The 18,772-nt window shown below is 41.2% G+C and overlaps 1 protein-coding gene across 2 annotated transcripts in view; it reads right to left on the bottom strand.

Annotated features, from left to right (window-relative positions):
* LOC121466360 (charged multivesicular body protein 3) overlaps positions 1–11,177 on the bottom strand; it is a 39,807-nt gene extending 28,630 nt beyond the window's left edge. Inside the window, exon 1 of one of the 2 annotated variants that reach the window (XM_041680023.1) lies at positions 11,023–11,177. In XM_041680023.1, coding sequence (XP_041535957.1) covers positions 11,023–11,067 — 45 coding nt within the window. In that variant the 5' untranslated portion in view covers positions 11,068–11,177. The remainder of the gene's footprint in view (positions 1–11,022) is intronic. The other variant, XM_041680031.1, reaches the window with a different exon arrangement.
* Between the last annotated feature and the right edge of the window lie 7,595 nt (positions 11,178–18,772).

Genomic DNA, 18,772 nt, shown 5'->3' with positions numbered 1-18,772 from the left:
CCTCACTCTGCTCCATTCCGAACCCCACCCAAATGTTCAACTGGAACTGAGCCTCATTCCTCCCAACCCAGACCCCAGCCCTCAGAAAGTCTGCCAAGGCTCAGCTCCTCCCCAGGAGGTGCGGAAGACCACACCTATAGGGTATTTAAAACTTGGAGATCTGCCACTTGCCCTCTCCTGCCTTCCCAAGAGACACCTGGGAGTTGCTTCGCTCTGCCCTGCTTATTAAATGTGGATTTAATAATTCAATCTTATTTGGCTTATTGCATGGCAGGGACTGAGATCACTTTACAGAAGACTTAGGCACGCAAGGCTTCTTTTGGTACATGGCAAGTACAGTCTCAGGACATCTAAAAATTTTCATCTTTTACATGAAATTATTTTAAAAACTTTTGCTTATGTACTGGGAACTCATCTTTTTATATGTTAATTTTCTTCCTATCAGGTTAAAACCTCAGAGGCACCAAATGTAGCCAAGTGGAGATAGGAGTGTAGATAATGCTAATAACTAACACATTTTCATGCAAGTGAACTGTTTTCCAATTCTTCAAGTTTACTCAAAAATACTGAAGGGAAATCTGAGGTGTCAGCTTATGGATCATTAAAAGCATGTTAATTATTTAAAAATAAATTAAAAATAATTTACATTAACTTACAGTGTGCTTTTTGGCGGAAGAACTGAGTGACACTGCTCTATCCTTCCAGCATCAGCTACTTACTAAAAGGATTTTCAGCACTGAAGTCTAATCAAATAATTCTATATTAATTCTAGAGCAATAGAACATTGAACCCTGTATCATTCACCCACAGATACATGAATTAAAGAGTGTAAAATTTCCTGTCATTAGAAGATGTATTTTCATTAAATTTCAACTTTAACATTTAATAATTACCAAAATTTGCAAAATATTCACAACAACAATGATGCAACCAAAAAGAAATGTTTCAACACTGAAGAGCCAGGCATGACCATGAGTGCTTGTAACCCCAATGTTGGGGGACAGAGGTAACTGAATCCCTGGAGTTCACCAGCCAAGCCAACCTAGCCAAATGGTGGGCTTCACGTTTAATGAGCTTTTAGGGTTAGTCTCCAGGCAGAAAGTGACAAAAAAAGGACACTTGATATCCTCTTTTGCCATATGCACAGGTATGGCATCTACACACACACACACACACTAAAAATATAAATAACCCTGTCTCAAAAAAACAAACAAAAAAAAACCCAACCCATAAATAAAACTTCAATGTAACACAATTTTTAAATTATTAATCAGGTTAGGTTTATGTACCTTTAAGTGAAATTCATATAATATGTAACTAATCATACTCAAGTATATGATTGACTGTGAAACTTAGTGCAACTTGCCATCAACCCTTAAAATGTTTTATTGCCTTGGAATACAGTATGACCTTAAATAATCCCTTAAATCTCCCCATCCACCAATTCCTTGGCAACCAATAATTTGCTCTGTCTTTACAGAATTGATTATTCTGAATATTTCATATAAAAGTACTCATACAATGTGTGACCTATGACTCCAGACCTTTCATTTCATAGCTTGTTTTCAAGGTTCACCCATGATGTGGTATGTATGAGCATGTTGATCTTTTTATGCCTGACTTTCATCCCATTATATGTACATACCACAACCTTGTTTCTCTCTTCATCTATTGATGGTTATCTGAGTTTGCTGTTATCTATGACTATCGTAAATATTAATGTATAAATAAAAAATACCAATGTAACTGGACTAAGCCAGCCCAAATGACACTCAGCATTTTACATGTATCCAGATGATTCCAATATTCTTTTAGGGGTTAAGAAACAGTCCAAGACCAGGAGCTCAATAAAATGTTAAAAACATGTCTCATGACTGTAAAGATACAGTAGAGAAAATTCAAAACAGATAATAATATAATAAGTGAAAGAGAACATACGGAATACAGCTACAGAAATTTTTAAGTCAATCATTAAGTTAAACTGTGCTGTAAAAACCATAAGGAACCTACAGAAAGTTTCAGACAAGTGCTTTATTCAAATCTTTTACTGAGTCTATTATCTGCCAGACACAAGCTAGGTGAAGGAAACTGAAACCAGCAAGAAGGCATCACCTACAACCAGTGCTGAGACAAATGGCACACAGAAACCAATAGTCCAAACTCCTATTCCACCAATCCCTGAAGCTAATTCCTGGTGGATTGAAAACAAATATGAGGGCTGAAGAGATGGCTCAGCAGTTAAGAGCACTTGCTCTTCCACAGGACCTGAGATCAATTTCCAGCACCCACATGGCGGATTCACAACCACTTATAATGGGATCCAATGCCCTGTTCTGGCCTGCAGGCATTCATGCGGACAGAGTCCTCGTATACATAAAATAAATTAAAAAAATCTTAAAAAAAAGAAAACACACACATGAAATGAAAAATTGTTACACCGTACAAACAGAAGGCTGGAGATGCAGCCCAGTGGTAGAAGGCTTGCCTGTTACACACCATGAGGCCTCTCTTCAAGTCTCAGGTCTACAGAAGGAGGAAAATACATTCATGATATCAAGTTAGGGACTCCTTAAAACACAAACAGTACTGGAGAGTTGGTCCAGCAGTTAGGACTCTGGAATTCCCAGCACCCATGTTCTAGGAGACCCAATGTGTCAGGCAACTGGCTCACATGTATACAGCCACAACCAGACACACACATACCCTTAACTTCAAAATAAATCTTTAAAATTAAGTTTTAAAAGACACAAGCAATAATCAGGAAGGAAAAGGGCTGACACTTTTACTTAAACTGAAACTACAAATTTCTATTTTACTAAGTCTGTAAATTAGAAAAAATACCACAAATGGGAAGATATTTATAACCATACCAAAAATAAATAAAACCATTTATTTAACTTTTGAAAAATACTTAAATATTATATATATATATGTTTTGCCTACATGTCTGTGTACCATATAAATATATATATGCCTGGTTACCAAGGAATTTGGATAAGGGCATCAGATCCCCTGGACCCAGAGTTAAGGATGGTTGTGAGCTTACCATGTGAGGAATGGGAACTGAACAAAGATATATTTTTAATATAATTTTCTTTTCTTTTCCTCTCTTATTAAAAATAATTTTTCCATATACAATATATTCTAATTACAATTTCCCCTCCCTCTACTCTTCTCAGCCCTTTTCCACTTCCTCTCTAATCAGGATCCATTCCCTTACTGCCTCTCATTAGAAAAGAATGGAAGTTCATACCTAAATATAATAAAAGCTATATATAGCAAGCCAATAGCTAACATCAAATTAAATGGAGAGAAACTCAAAGCCATTCCACTAAAATCAGGAACAAGACAAGGATGTCCACTCTCTCCATACCTCTTCAATATAGTGCTTGAAGTTCTAGCAATAGCAATAAGACAACATAAGGAGATCAAGGGGATTCAAATTGGAAAGGAAGAAGTTAAACTTTCCTTATTTGCAGATGATATGATAGTGTACATCAGCGACCCCAAAAACTCTACCAAAGAACTCCTACAGCTAATAAACACCTTTAGTAATGTGGCAGGATACAAGAACAACTCCAAAAAATCAGTTACCCTCCTATACACAAAGGATAAAGAAGCAGAGAGGGAAATCAGAGAAGCATCACCTTTCACGATAGCCACAAATAGCATAAAATATCTTCGGGTAACTCTAAATAAGGAAGTGAAAGATCTATTTGACAAGAACTTTAAGTCTTTGAAGAAAGAAATTGAAGAGGATACCAGAAAATGGAAGGATCTCCCTTGCTCTTGGATTGGGAGAATCAACATAGTAAGAATGGCAATTCTACTAAAAGCAATCTACAGATTGAATGCAATCCCCATCAAAATCCCAAAAAAATTCTTCACAGACCTTGAGAGAACAATAATCAACTTTATATGGAAAAACAAAAAACCCAGGATAGCCAAAACAATCCTACACAATAAAAGTACTTCCAGAGACATTACCATCACTGACTTCAAACTCTATTACAGAGCTACAGTAATGAAAACAGCTTGGTACTGGCATAAAAACAGAGATGTTGACCAATGGAATCGAATCAAAGACCCGGATATTACCCACAAATCTATGAACACCTGATTTTCGACAAATGAGCTAAAATTATACAATGGAAGGAAGAAAGCATCTTTAACAAATGGTGCTGGCATAACTGGATTTCAACCTGTAGAAGAATGAAAACAGATCCATGTCTATCACCATGCACAAAACTCAAGTCCAAATGGATTAAAGACCTCAATATAAATCTAACCACGCTGAACCTGATAGAAGAGAAAGTGGGAAGTACTCTACAACATGTGGGCACAGGAGATCACTTCCTAAGTAGAACCCCAGTAGCACAGACAATAAGAGCAACAATGAATAAACAGGACCTCCTGAAACTGAGAAGCTTCTGTAATGCAAAGGACACTGTCATTAAAACAAAAAGGCAACCTACTGAATGGGAGAAGATCTTCACCAACCCCGCATCAGACAAAGGTCTGATCTCCCAAATATATAAAGAACTCAAGAAACTAGACATTAAAACTCTAATTAACCCAGTTAAAAAATGGAGTACTGAACTGAACAGAGAATTCTCAACAGAAGAAGTTCAAATGGCCAAAAGACACTTAAGGTCATGTTCAACCTCCTTAGCGATCAGGAAAATGCAAATCAAAACAACTTTGAAATACCATCTTACACCTGTCAGAATGGCTAAAATAAAAAACACCAATGATAGCGTTTGCTGGAGAGGTTGTGGAGTAAGGGGAACACTCATCCATTGTTGGTGGGAATGCAAACTTGTGCAAGTACTTTGGAAATCAGTGTGGCGGTTTCCCAGGAAACTGGGAGTCAACCTACCTCAGGATCCAGCAATTCCACTCTTGGGAATATACCCAAGAGATGCCCAATTATACTACAAAAGCATTTGTTCAACTATGTTCACAGCAGCACTACTTGTAATAGCATAACCTGGAAACAACCTAGATGCCCCTCAATAGAAGAATGGATAAAGAAGGTGTGGCACATATATACTTTAGAGTTCTACTCAGCGGTAAACAACAGTGACATCTTGAACTTTTCATGCAAATGGATGGAAATAGAAAACACTTTACTGAGTGAGATAACCCAGACCCAAAAAGAGGAATATGGTATGTACTCACTCATCAGTGGATTCTAGCCATAAACAAAGGACATTGAGCCTATAGTTCATAATCCTAGAGAAGGTAAATAAGAAGGTGAACCCAAAGAAAAAACGTATAGCTATCCTCCTGGATATTGGAAGTTGACAAGATCGCTGGGCAAAAGTTGGGAGCAGGGGGGAGGGGTGAAGATAAGGGGAGATGGGGAGAGAGAAGGGAGAAGTGGAGGATTGGGGAGAGCTTGGGGGAATGGGATAATTGAGATGGAGAAAGGGTGGATATGGGAGCAGGGAAGAAGTTATCCTAATGAAGGGAGCCATTTTAGGATTGGCTAGAGCCTTGGCTCTAGAGGGGTTCCCAGGTGTCCAAGGGGATTTCCCCAACTAGTTCCGTGGGCAGCAGAGGAGAGGGTGCCTGAACTGGCCTTATCCTATAGCCACATTGATGAATATCTTGCATATCACCATAGAACCTTCATCTGGTGATGGATGGAGATAGAGACAGAGACCCACATTAGAGCACTGGACTGAGCTCTCAAGGTCTAAATGAGGAGCAGAAGGAGGGAGAACATGAGCAAAAAAGTCAGTACCACGAGGGGTGCGCCCACCCACTGAGACGGTGGGGCTGATCTATTGGGAGCTCACCAAGGCCAGCTAGACTGGGACTGACGGAGCATGTAATCAAACCGGACTCTCTGAATGCGGCTGACAAGGAGGGCTGACTGAGAAGCTAAGGACAATGGCACTGGGTTTTGATCCTACTGCATGCACTGGCTTTGTGGGAGCCTAGTCTGTTTGGATGCTCACCTTCCTAGACCTGGATGGAGGGGGGAGGACCTTGGACTTCCCACAGAACAGGAAACCCTGACTGCTCTTAGGACTGGAGAAGGAGGAGGAGGGGGAGGGAGGAAGGGGAGGGAAATGAGAGGAGGTGGAAATTTTTAATAAATAAATAAAATAAAATAAAGAAAGAATGGGCTTCTAAGAGATAATAACAAAATAATAAAATAAAATAAAACAAAAGCCATCACATCGAAGTCAGACAAGGTAAACAAATAGAAGGAAAAGAAGAGCCCTAAGAGAAGGCCTAAGAATCAGAGATCCACCTGCTCTCACACTCAGGAGTCCCATAAAAACACTTAACTTAAAGCTAAAATATATGTGCAGAGAACCTGGTTCAGGCCCGTTTAGACCCACTGCATGCTGCTTCAGTCTCTGTGAGTTCATATGAGCTTTGCTCAATTGATTTAGAGGACCTTTTTCTCCTGGTGTCCTCCATTCCCTCTGGCTGTCACATCCCTTCTGCCTCCTCTTTCACAAGGTTCCCTGGGCTTTGAAGGGAGGGATTTGATGGAAATATCCCTGTAGCAAGCTTCCTCACTGGACTTTCTTGGATTGCCAACTCACAAATAACTATACAGAGATTTAATAACCATAAAAACTTGGCCATTAGCTTAAGTTGGTCCCACTAGCTCTTATAACTCAAATTAACCTGTTTCTATTAACCTACGTTCTACTACGTGGCTCAGTTACTTCTGCTCTGTAGTTTGAGTCCAACTTCTTCAGAGTCACTGGCATCACCACGTGCCTAGATTTCTCCTACCAGTTTCTCCCTCTCTCTGCCCAGAAATCTCACCTAAACCTCCTACCTAGCTATTGACCATTCATTTTTATTACACCAATCATAGCAATACATCTGCACACAGTGTACAAATATCCCACGACACAATCCACTTAGAACTGTGTGCTAAACAAGTCCCCCCAAAAATGTATAAAGACTTTGTATCCAGGATATATGAAGGTCTCCTACTCATAAAAGTCTTCTTTTTAAAAAATTAATTCTGAACATTATGTGTGAGAATCTGCAGGATAATTTAAGTCTCTGAATGTGACCTTATCTTCTTCCACAGAAAACTTACATTTATTTCTGCCAAACATCTAACTTGGGTAATTGGTTCTCAGTTAATCTGTTGAAGTCAGTGACTGCCTGCAATTAGCTTCAGTATTTGTGAGTGCCATCTGTCTCCAGTCACATACTCCTAAGGTCTTTTTTTTTAGAGTTATATGCCAGAAACCTTTCCCTATGGTGTGTCACACAATCCAGTTAGGGTGCTCTTGTAGTCAGCCACAGGCTTTAATCAACAGGCCTGCTCAGGCTCTGAGTTTCTTGGCCAATGCACTGAGCATTAGTGAGCTCCTGTAACTGAGCATCGCAGTTTTTTGGGATCTTGACTGTGATATCCCACTGCATTGGCATCTACAGTGGTTTCATACAGTTGTACTTTTTGTTTACCTCCACTTTTTTTGGCAAAGGGTTGGTTTGATACAATTTATAGTCATCATCACAATTTTTAATTTAATATACACTCTACTCATGTTTCATTAAAAGGCCTGGAACTGAAGGCATTCCAATAGAAAGAAACAGCACATGCACCCACACTTTGGGTCCTAAACAGCACTGCCATTATAAGAGAAATGGTGGATTTGGGGTGCTAGGATGGGAATATATATATATCAAGATATGTATCAAGATAATATTATACTAGAAAGCAAGCAAGCACTTCAGGACCATTAAGATTATAGTAAAAAGTGACAGAAACTGTTTACACCACTGACTTGTATTTCAACATCACATAAAATAATGATGAAAAGTGACTGTGACATACAACACATCTTAAAATCCACTAGACTAAAATGGCACTGGACAAAAAAGTATTTCACATCTCTGGAAACCATTATGCCAATCCCTTATTCTAAACATCAGTAATTAAAGAAAAGGCAACTAGGCACGTACTTCTCTTGCCTTTTTAGGAGAAAGTACATGTCCAGGTAACCAAACATGCTTAACTAAAGGAAGATCTTTACTGAAGACTGTCAGCCAACAACTAAGACAGGAATGATAAAATTAGAAAACAAATCATCAATCATTCAAATCCATTGAGCATTAAGGCACTGAAGAGAAAGGGTTAAGGAGACTGCATAGCAATCCATGTAACTCCAAGGTAGCACCTGTCATGTTACATTACTAAGGCTAACCAAGAGTTTATTAGAGCAAAGCAAAACAAAACCTAGTCATAAATCAGGCAACATCCAGAACCAGAGCAAGTTCTGAGAAATCCAACCAGCAATAATGATAAGATGGCATTTAGAGAAAATGGAAGAAAGCCAGAAAGCAAGACAAGAACTATAGCTTCGTTAACTAGTCAACAGGTTACCACTTTGCTAATTAATTGGCTGCAACATTTCTTACAACTAGTCAAACTGTGATTAAATTATATTGGTTTGGTAGACTACAGGTCAATCCAAGTATACAGCCTCCCACAAGACTGTACTGAACGGCAGCAAAAAGAAAAAAGTAACACAGATTGTTTGACATGGTCCGACGCAGGTGGCCACAATTAGCAGCCAAGCATAGCAGTACACATCTGGAATACCACCAGTATTTAGAAGGATCACCAGCCTGGGCTACACGATGTTTTAGTTTGGTTTCTATTGCCATGATAAACGCCATGAACAAAAGCAACGTGGGGAGGGCAGGGTACACTTCAGCTTACAGTTGTAGTGCGCCATGAGGAGAAGTCAAGGAACCTGGAGGCAGGAACTTAAACAGAGGTAGTGGAGGACCATCCAGTACCACCTGCCTAGGAGTGGTACAGCTCAGAGAGCTAGGCTCTCCCATACCCATCATTAATCAAGACAATACCACACAGACTTGCCTACAGATATTCCCCATCTACAATTCCCTCCCCCCAGATATGTCTAGGCTGTGTGAAGCTGACAAAAACCACCCAGCACATACAGCAAGAAACTGTTTACAAACAAAATGAGACTATTCATTATAAGCCTTCTGGTGTATATATACAAACAGTGAGTCTTATCTATCATATACTTATAAAAACTTATGTCTTTTCTATCATATACTCATAAAAACTTACGTTTACAAGGAATTAAGATCTTTTAATCTTCCCTACCTTGTAAGTCTTTTATACAAATCTCTGAAACCACCACCACACACACACCAGGTAAAATTTTTGTTTACAATGTGTTTTGTTTTGTTTTTTGCGAGACAGGGTTTCTCTGCAGCTTTGGAGCCTGACCTTGAACTACTAGCTCTGTAGACCAGGCTGGCCTGGAACTCACTCACAGAGACCCGCTTACTTCTGCCACCCGAGTGCTAGGATTAAAGGCGTGCGTCACCACCGCCCAGCTATAGTGTTTTTTTTTAATGCAGGGATTAAATTTAAAAAATAAATGCACGGGACTGGAGAGATGGCTCAGTGGTTAAGAGCATTGCCTGTTCTCCCAAAGGTCCTGAATTCAATTCCCAGCAACCACATGGTGGCTCACAACCATCTGTAATGAGGTCTGGTGCCCTCTTCTGGCCTACAGACATACACATAGACAGAATATTGTGTGGTAAATAAATAAATGTGCGGTAATGACTCATAAACTCTACAACACCCAGACTTTTCCCTAAAATCTTTGCTTTCTGAGTAACTGCCCAGCCTAGCCTCAAAATCTTGCCTTCGGGAATATTTCCTTCCCCGGAACTAAACTATAAGCCTGCCCCACTCACCTCTTAAAACCCTTTTGTTAAGAGCACTCGCCTGTTACCTTTTTCTCAGTGGTATAAACTGAGTTTGTGGAGCTTAAATTAGATAAGTACTCGCTTTCCCTTTAGACCATTATGCTGATGCCTACTCTGTGGTACTTGTATAGTCTTAGTGTGCGGACAGTCTAAAGAAAACAGTCTCAGGACTACCTAAATTTGTGCCCGATGTGTGCATTACTCATATAACACTTTCGTTTTTTAAAAATAAGTGTAGATGCTAAAAACACGACATCATTTTCTATCCCAATAGAGTAACCACGTAAGAAATAGAAAACACACCGGAAAATGGCAGAGTTTATGAATGAGACTGGCTAGATAGCTGAAGTCACCTAAGAAAGGATTTGAGGGCCAAGTGTGAGTGCTGTAGAAACTCTGCTTCTCGAACATTAGGGCACATACTAACCATGGCAGAATTCAAAATCTGATTCCGCAGGTCTGTAATGGACCCCCACAAGTCTAAAATGCTCGGGTGCTGCCACTGCTGCTGCGGCTGGCGGTCTAAGTGGGAGTAACAGGGCGAGGATGTAAAGAGCACACCTCCACTATTAGCCGCTCAAGCTTTTCACCTCTTGGTGGTCACTTACTGCACCAGCTCTATTTGACAGGTGAGGAGGAGGCTCGGACAAGTCTCTCGGGGTCACAGACCCAAGATATCTGAAAGTAGGACTCAAATAGAGGCTGATTCTTGGTTTCCAGAACAACTCAATTATTGGGCAGATCTACGAGTTCCGAACAGATCCGAAAATACAGGAGCTTTCTGATGGGTTGGGTCCTAGTAGAACTACTGCGCCTCTGAAGTAAACACAAGTCGGGCTTCCATTCACAGAGGTGAGCGAAGAAGGCACCATAGGTGCCTGGACCTTCTGGGGTCGCTGACCCGTTCAACGCCCCCAACCTTCCGGTCCGGGACTGGGGGTGCCCCGGTGGTCCGCGGCCCGGCGCGCCCGCGTGAGAAAGGTTCCGGGAGGCCCGTACCACCGCGCACGGGGGGAGTGGTTTCTCAGGGCCAGGCTGTGTGACGCCTTAGTGCCGGGTGGGGGCGAGGCCAAGGCGCCCCGAAACTGACCCTTCGCATCGTGCTCGGGCGCCGGGGAGCAAGGGCCCGCTTTTCCTCACAGCACGCTCCTAAACTCTTCCCTCGGCCCCTAGACCGAGTAGAAGGCCCCGGAAATATGGGCCAGCCTGAGAGCGCGGCCGGCCGGCCCCCAACTCCGCTGCCCAGCGCGCGGCCTCCCGGTCGCTCGCCCTTACCAGCTCTTTGGGAGGCCTCTCCTGGGTTTTTCCAAACAGCCCCATGGCGAACTGGACTCCTCTTACCCCTTCCGACTTCCCGTTCCCTGCACCCAGGCAGGTCACGGGCAGCCGCCTGGGCGGGGCCGCGAGGAAGGCAGGCCAGACGCCCAGAGAAGGGCGCGGCGGCAGCAGGGGTAGTACGCACGCGCGCTGCGCAGGCGCAGAGTTGAGTTGGGTGGGTTTTTTTTCAGTCCGGATGACGTCATTGAGCCAGTTATGGGTGGTTAGATGAAGTATAGAAGTAACTATATTTATTGACTACGTTTAAAACCTGTCACTTATTCCAGAAATCTATATCTCGACGCGGTTACGTATATTTATTTCCAGATATTTGTGGGTGGCTTCCTCTGTGTCCGGGAGTCTCCTCACAGGCTACAAACCCATCCTCCTCCTCTTAGCACCTCACTCAAACTTGTTCATCGTCCTCTTTCCCCTTTTAGGAAGTCTCAAAAGTTCTAACTTTTCATCGAGTCAAAACTTTAGCCCTCTCATTGCATCCCGACCGTGGAAGCGTTTCTTCAGGCTGCCACCAGTTCCGGATCCGTAGCGGTGATCTATGCTGAAGCCCTAGAAGAGGAGACAGATAGAACAGATTATTACATTTATTTCACTTGTAAGATTAACTTTCAACAGACCTGCAGGTGTCCCAGCTGAAGCTATCTTCTGAAGAAGAGATATCAAAAGACTCATTCTGCATCTATCAGAGAAATGGATTCATAGACAGGGAACTATGCAGGGGAACTTGGGCCCACTAGAAGAGTAGGAAATGCTCTCAAATGCTGAGCCTCTTCTCCAGCCTCATTTTACCCCTTTTTTTTTCTAAATAAGAAAATCTTTAAAACCCTATTTATGCACTGAAACCTTAATGATAAATAAGTAAAACTAAACTATTCTCTAGCAGAACAAAGCAACTCAGGGCCCTAGTCCATTTCCTCTGGAAAGGAAGCAGTATATTTTACAGTTAAGTCTTCATATATTCTAGCTTTTGTATCAGCTTTCCATATGTAATATGACCACTCGCGGGGTGGAAACAAAATCAGACACCATTTTGGTCAAACTATTGATTGATATGTTCATTTTTCTTCACAACTTCATTTTTCAAATTTATTGTTTTATAATTTCATACATAAATGTAATGTTTTACTCAAATGGTTCCCCCAACTCCTTCCTTGGCCTTTACTGTTTTTTGTTTCCTAACTTCATATATATATATATATATATATATATATATACATACATTTTATTGATATTTATTGAGCTCTACATTTTTCTCTGCTCCCCTCCCTCCTGCCTCTCCCTTCTCCCCTTCAATCCTCCCCCAAGGTCCCCATGCTCCCAATTTACTCAGGAGATCTTGTCTTCCTAACTTCTTTTACAATAACAAAGGAACTAAACTGGCAGGTTCACTTAAGGAGTTGCCCAGATGGGCACAAGATACCAACACAAAGCCTGCTGTGCCTACCTGTGCTACCTCTTCAGGTGGATGTTGAGTTTTCTGCACTGGTTGGATACCCTGTTATTTTGTTTTCAGAGCATTTGTTTGTTCGCTAGCAATTGTCCCTTTTCCTCCTGGCACTCCCCCAACAACTAATTCTAGCTGCTTTTAGTAAACTCGCCTCTTTTAATTTAGAAAGTCTATCAGTGCCTGATCATAAAGACGCTGACGATAAGAGGCACTTGTTCCCTCTCGCCCAACAAAGTGGGTGTCGGAAGCATCTCCCATAGCACATGCAGTAGCCTCAGAGAAAAGCCCAAGACAACGGACTACAGCTCTGGTTGAAAGGAAGCTTATTGGCTCACCTGGAAAGACACATGTAGGCGATGACACAATGTCTTCAACCCTTCAGTCCCAATAAATTTACAGGATAAATCTGAGACAATGTGGGAAGATCTGACCTTTGGGCATAATATTTATTTTGTGTCCCTTTACATTTTAAATTAGTATATGTTCATGTTACAAAATGATGGGTTTCCTTAGGATGCTTTCATATGACTGAACCACATGAGTTGTTTATATTCCATATTCAGCCCATTATCCTTTCTTGTCCCTTCTCTCGCTCCAGCAGTTCCCTTCCTACCCCCAAATAGTCTCACATGAAAGTAGTTTCATGATATGCACACACACAAACTAGATTTTATATAAGAGGAAATGTGATACTTGTGTTTCTGAGTCTGGGTTTCTTGTTTGTTTGCTTAAGACAAGGTTCTCCAGCTCTATACATTTTCCCAGAAAATTATTTAATTTTATTTCTTTATGATCTAGGTAAAACTATATTGAGGGGGCCTGGAGAGATGGCTCAGCAGTTAAAAGCATTGCCTGCTCTTCCAAAGGTCCTAAGTTCAATTTCCAACAACCACATGGTGGCTAACAACCATCTGCAATGGGATCTGGTGCCCTCTTCTGGTCTTCAGGCATACACACAGACAGAATATTGTATACATAATAAATAAATAAATAAATAAATAAAACAAAACTATATTGAGCATCTATGCCACATTTTCTTTGTCCACTGGTCTGTCAGTGGGCATCTAGACTCTGTAAACCAGCTGTTTGAATTGCCACAATAAATATAGGCATGCAAATATCGCTATGGTAGTCTTAGACTGCTCTGCATATGTATCTAAAGTAGTAACGCTGGATCTGTGGTAATTCTGTTTGTTTTCTGGGGTTCCTCAATAGTGATGTCAGGACTGGGGATACTCTGTTTTATTCCCACCAGTGCTGTGCAAATGTTCATTCCCCCACTGCATCCATGATAGTGTTTGTTTGTTTTCTAGATGAGGGCCTTTCCAGCTGGAGTGAGAGGGAATCTCAGGGTAGTTTTAAACTGCAATGAATTAATATCAAAGGATGTTGACATTTTTCTCCTATGTGAGAACTCTGTTCAATTCATTTGCCTCCATATTTTTTGATTGGATGGGGTTATTTTTCCTTGGTTTGGCATGTGTGTTTAATTTTTTAATTCCTGTTTTTGTGTGTTGAGATATTGTCTCTTTATATAAACCCAACTAGACTGAAACTCACTATATGGACCAGGTTGTCCTTAAACTCATGAAGATTTGCCTGCCTCTGCCTCCTGTTGCTTGGATTAAAGGCTGGTGTCACCATGCCTGAACTACTTTTTTGAGTTCTTTATATATTCTTATGTAGAAAAAGCAAAGAGTTTCCCCCTTTGTATAGGCTATCTCTTCAGTCTTTGTTATACAAAACCTTTTTCATTTCATGCAATTTCATTTGTCAGTTATTACAATTATTTCCTATGTGGCTGTAGTCCTTTTCAAAAAGACTTTGACTATTCCCATAGCTTGAAGTTTTCCCCTATATTTTCCTCTAGAAAGTTCAAAGTTTCAAGTCTTATAAGGTTCTTGATCCATTTTGAATTTAATTTTGTTAAAGGCAACATATGGGAATCCAGTTTTTTTCTTCTGCATGTGGCTACCCAGTTCCTCAGCAGTATTTGTTGATAAGAGGTGGTCTTTTACCAAAGTGTGCTTTGGGCATCAGGTAACTGTTGCTGTGTGTGTAGACTTCTGGGTTGTCTATTGTAGCCCATTGCTTTATATGCTTGTTTTTGTCCCCATGCAAGGCTATTTTTAGTCTTATGCATCTTCAAAACCCTCCAGCTTTGCTCTTTTTATTCAGAATAACCATAACTATTTCCATGTCCAAAATATGTTAGATAATGGCCTCCTCCCATATTAAAACAATCCATCCTGCCGGGAAGCTCCTTTAACAGAAAGGTAAACAAGTCAAAATAACTTTAGGAAGTCCCCAAAACTGACCAGATTCACTGAGCCCCTCCCTGCCTGAGAGAACAGTAAAAGTTGCAAAGAAAACTCTTAGACAAACAGAATTGTAAAGAAAACTCACAGACAAGACTAGCTGCATGGAAGAAGTAGAAACCAGCCAAGTTGCCTAGAAGAGGTTTAGACCAACTCAGACATCTGAAAAGAACACACTCCACCCCGTTGAGCTGCTACAGGCTGTGCTCCAGGTTCCCAGCTTTGTGAACTGACACTAATGTGGGTGGAGGTGGGCTTGGTAATGTAGCTAGCTGTCTGAATCATTTATGAAGAGGACCCCTGCACAGCAGGAAGTGGGCTTCCTCCTGGACCCCAGATTAGGCATAAACCTCACCAAAACACACACACAGATCTTTTATTAAGTGGGGAAGAAAAGTTAAAGTGGCAGCTTTCAGGCAGAAAAAAACAGCAGCAAATGGCCTTGAAGGCATAATTTTAAGAGGAGAAAAAGGAGAGATCTATGATAGAATGAGTTAGGATGTGGTGGTAAAGGAGGTAGGGGACAAGCGAGAAGGGGAAGGGAAAAGGGAAAGAGTGGAAGGGGTATTTGTCCCAGAGAGACAAAGGTCTTCCTCTGGATAGAGAGGAGACAGACATGGCACATAGGAAAATGGTGGTTTATAAAGGTAAAGGAGGAAACCCCATGTCGGGGTGCGTGGTTCAATTTTAAATTGGGTGTGTTAATTGGGTGAACCAAAGGGGACTTTTGAGTACAGAACATTGGTAACTAGCTTCTGGAAGAGGAAGTGGCCAAATAAGCTAGCCTGGGTGGCTCGCTTCGGGAATGTAATCTATGTTTTTATCAAGGCAGAGGGAATTGGAGAGAAGTGCAAGGCTTGCCAGAGCCACATGCTCAAGTGGGCTAGTGTCCCTTCAATTTTTGCTCCTAAAGTAACCCCTGACCCATATTATTGGGCCAGTAATACTCTAATTCACCAAGTTAGACTTTGGTGGTATCAATACCAACAAATGGCAGTCTTCCCATCTGGGGTGGATAGGTGTGTGTGTTTTATCTCCCCAGCAAAAGTTTTGTCACACAACACAAATTTTAGGATTGATCTTCCTAGTTCTGTGAACAATGTCACTGTAATTGTGGTAGGAATTGGACCTATCATTTGAAGTAACCTCCATTTTCACAACATCAATTCTCATGAGCATGAATGTTTTTCCATCTTTGGTCTCTCTAATTGTCTTCAGGGTTTTAAAACTTTTTTGCAGAGGTTTCATTTCATTGAATAATGCCTTAACTATTGTTGTAATGTTGTGATGAGACATTGTGACCAAGGCAGCTTCTAGAAGAAAGCATTTAACTCGGGGCCTGCTTACAATTTCGGAGGGTTAGTCCGTGACCATCACAGTAGAGAGCGTTGAAGCACAGACAGGCATAGTGCTGGGTGGTAGCTGAGAGCTACAGGCAGAGAACAAGCTAGACTGGGCCTTCTGTACACTTTTGAAACCTCAAAGTCTACCCCAGTAACAACCTCCTCTAATAAGGCCACATTTCTTAATTCTTCCCAAACAGTTCCACTAACCGGGGTCCATACAGTCAAACATGAGCCTATGGGAGCCATTCTCATTCAAACCACAGGTTTATTTCTGGGTGTTTTTCTTTTTCTTCTTTTAGAAAAAAAAAACTATTTTTTTCATTATACATACCCAATCAACATTCCCACTCCTTCCCTCTCTTCCCATTCCCTCTACTTAACTCCCCACCCCACCACCCATCCATTCCTCAGAGAGGGTAAGGCACATTTCTTTGGGGAAGGTCCAAGGCCCTCCCTACTATATCTAGGCTGAGCAAGGTATCCATCCAAAGATAATAGGTTCCCAAAAAGCCAGTACAAGCAGTAGAGATAAATAAGGGTGCCAATTCCAGTGGCCCCTCAGTCTGCCCCAGCCATGCAACTGTCAACCACATTCAGAGGGACTAGGTTCATGTTATGTTTGTTCTTTCCCAGTCTGGCTGGTGTTGGTGAGCTCCTATTAGCTCAGGTAGACTGTTTCAGTGAGTGTCCCCATCATGGTCTTGACCTCTTGGCTCATATTCTCATTCCTTCCACTCTGCAACTGCACTTTGGGAACTCAGTCCAGTGCTCCGATGCGGGTCTCTGCCTCTGTTTTGTTTGTGGGAAGTTATCTGTTTCCTGTATTTTTATGGGTACAGTTAGCTTCCTTGAGTTGGAATTTTCCTTTTAGTACTTTCTGTATGACTGGGTTTGTGGATACGTATTGTTTAAATCTGTTTTGTCATGGAATATCTTGTTTTCTCCATCGATGGTGATTGAAAGCTTTGCTGGGTATAGTAGTCTGAGCTTGCATGCATGGTCTTTTAGTGTCTGCAGCACATCTGCCCAAGACCTTCTGGCTGTCATGGTTTCCACTGAGAAGTAGGGTGTAATTCTGATAGGTTTACCTTTATATGTTACTTGACCTTTTTCCTTTGCAGCTCTTAATATTCTTTCTTTATTCTGTATGTTTTGATTATTATATGATGAGGGGACATTTCTTTTTTGATCCAGTCATTTCGGTGTTCTATAAGCTTCTTTTACCTTCATAGGGATAGCCTTCTTTAGGTTGGGAAAGTTTTCTTCTAGGATTTTGTTGAATATATTTTCTGTGCCTTTGAGCTGGAGATCTTCTCCTTCATTTATCCCTATTATTCTTAGGTTTGGTCTTTTCATGCTGTCCCAGATTTTCTAAATGTTTTGTTTTAAGAATTTGTTAAATTTAATGGGGTTTTTTTTGACCAATGAATCTATTTCCTCTATAGTATCCAACACTTGAGATTCTGTCTTCCATCTCTTATTTTCTGTTGGTTATACTTGCCTCTGTAGTTCCTGTTCGTTTACCCAGATTTTCCATATCCAGAATTCCCTCAGTTTGTGTTTTTTTTAATTGCCTCTATTTCAGTCTTAAAGTCTTGAACATTTGTTTCACCTGTTTGATTAATTTTTCTTAGTTTTCTTGGTTTTCTTTGAGGGATTTATCAATTTCTTCCAATTTTTTGTCTTTTCCTCCATTTCTTTAAGGAAGTTTTTCATGTGCTCTTTAAAGATATCCATCATATTCATAAAGTTATGTTTAAAATCGTTTTCTTCTACTGAGTTAGGATGATCGAGTCTTCCTGTTGTGTAACCACTGGGTTCTGATGTTACCATGTTGTTTTTTAGGTTGTTGGATGAATTCTTGCATTGGTGCCTACCCATCTCTTCCTTCAGTTGATGCTGGCAGTGTCTTTGCATCTTGGCCCAATATTTGCAGTGGCTGTCTGAGTGTTTGGGAATTGTTCTTTGTAGTAAGAGGCCACTTGTTTATTCCCGGAGGCTACATGGCATCTCACTGACTTTGTCTTCTTTCTCCCAGCATTCAGTTTAGTTTTCCCTGCCTACCTCTGTTCTGCCCTGCTATAGGTCCAAAGCATTTTCTTTATTAACCAGTCATATTCACAGCATACAGAGGGGAATCCCACGTCAGTTCTTAGTCTGCTGTCAATGTCTGTGTCTCAGAGAGCCACTGACCTCTCTATTAGCCTGCTCTCTTGGTCTTCTCTCCTGGTTCGCTCTCTTGGTCCACTCTGCGCAGGCACAGCTTGTGCTTCAGAGTTCCTCTTTTGGTCTTCTCTCTTGGTCCTCTCAGCAGGAAACTCTCCTGCTGGCTGGCTAGAGAAACTGAGGCAGGTGGGGGAGGGGCCAGGGTTTTGCCCCACTATGGAGGTCCTAGAGGGTGTGGTGTGGCTGCTCACTCACCCCTTGGTCCTCTCTGTATTGTAGCAAGTTGTGTTTCAGAGTCCCAACGAGGTTGCCAGAGGATAGGCAAGTTTGCATTTTTATTTTTCTTAAACTCTTCTCAAGTGGAACAATTTTCCCTTAAGATATTTCTCAGCATGCTTATTATTAGTATATAA

The sequence above is a fragment of the Microtus oregoni genome, unplaced genomic scaffold (genome assembly GCF_018167655.1).
Source record: "Microtus oregoni isolate MIOR12 unplaced genomic scaffold, Mior012 000002F_ref0000024, whole genome shotgun sequence".
Classification (NCBI taxonomy): Eukaryota; Metazoa; Chordata; class Mammalia; order Rodentia; family Cricetidae; genus Microtus; species Microtus oregoni.
Note: the sequence above shows the minus strand (reverse complement) of the source record. Positions and strands in the feature narration are given on the sequence as shown.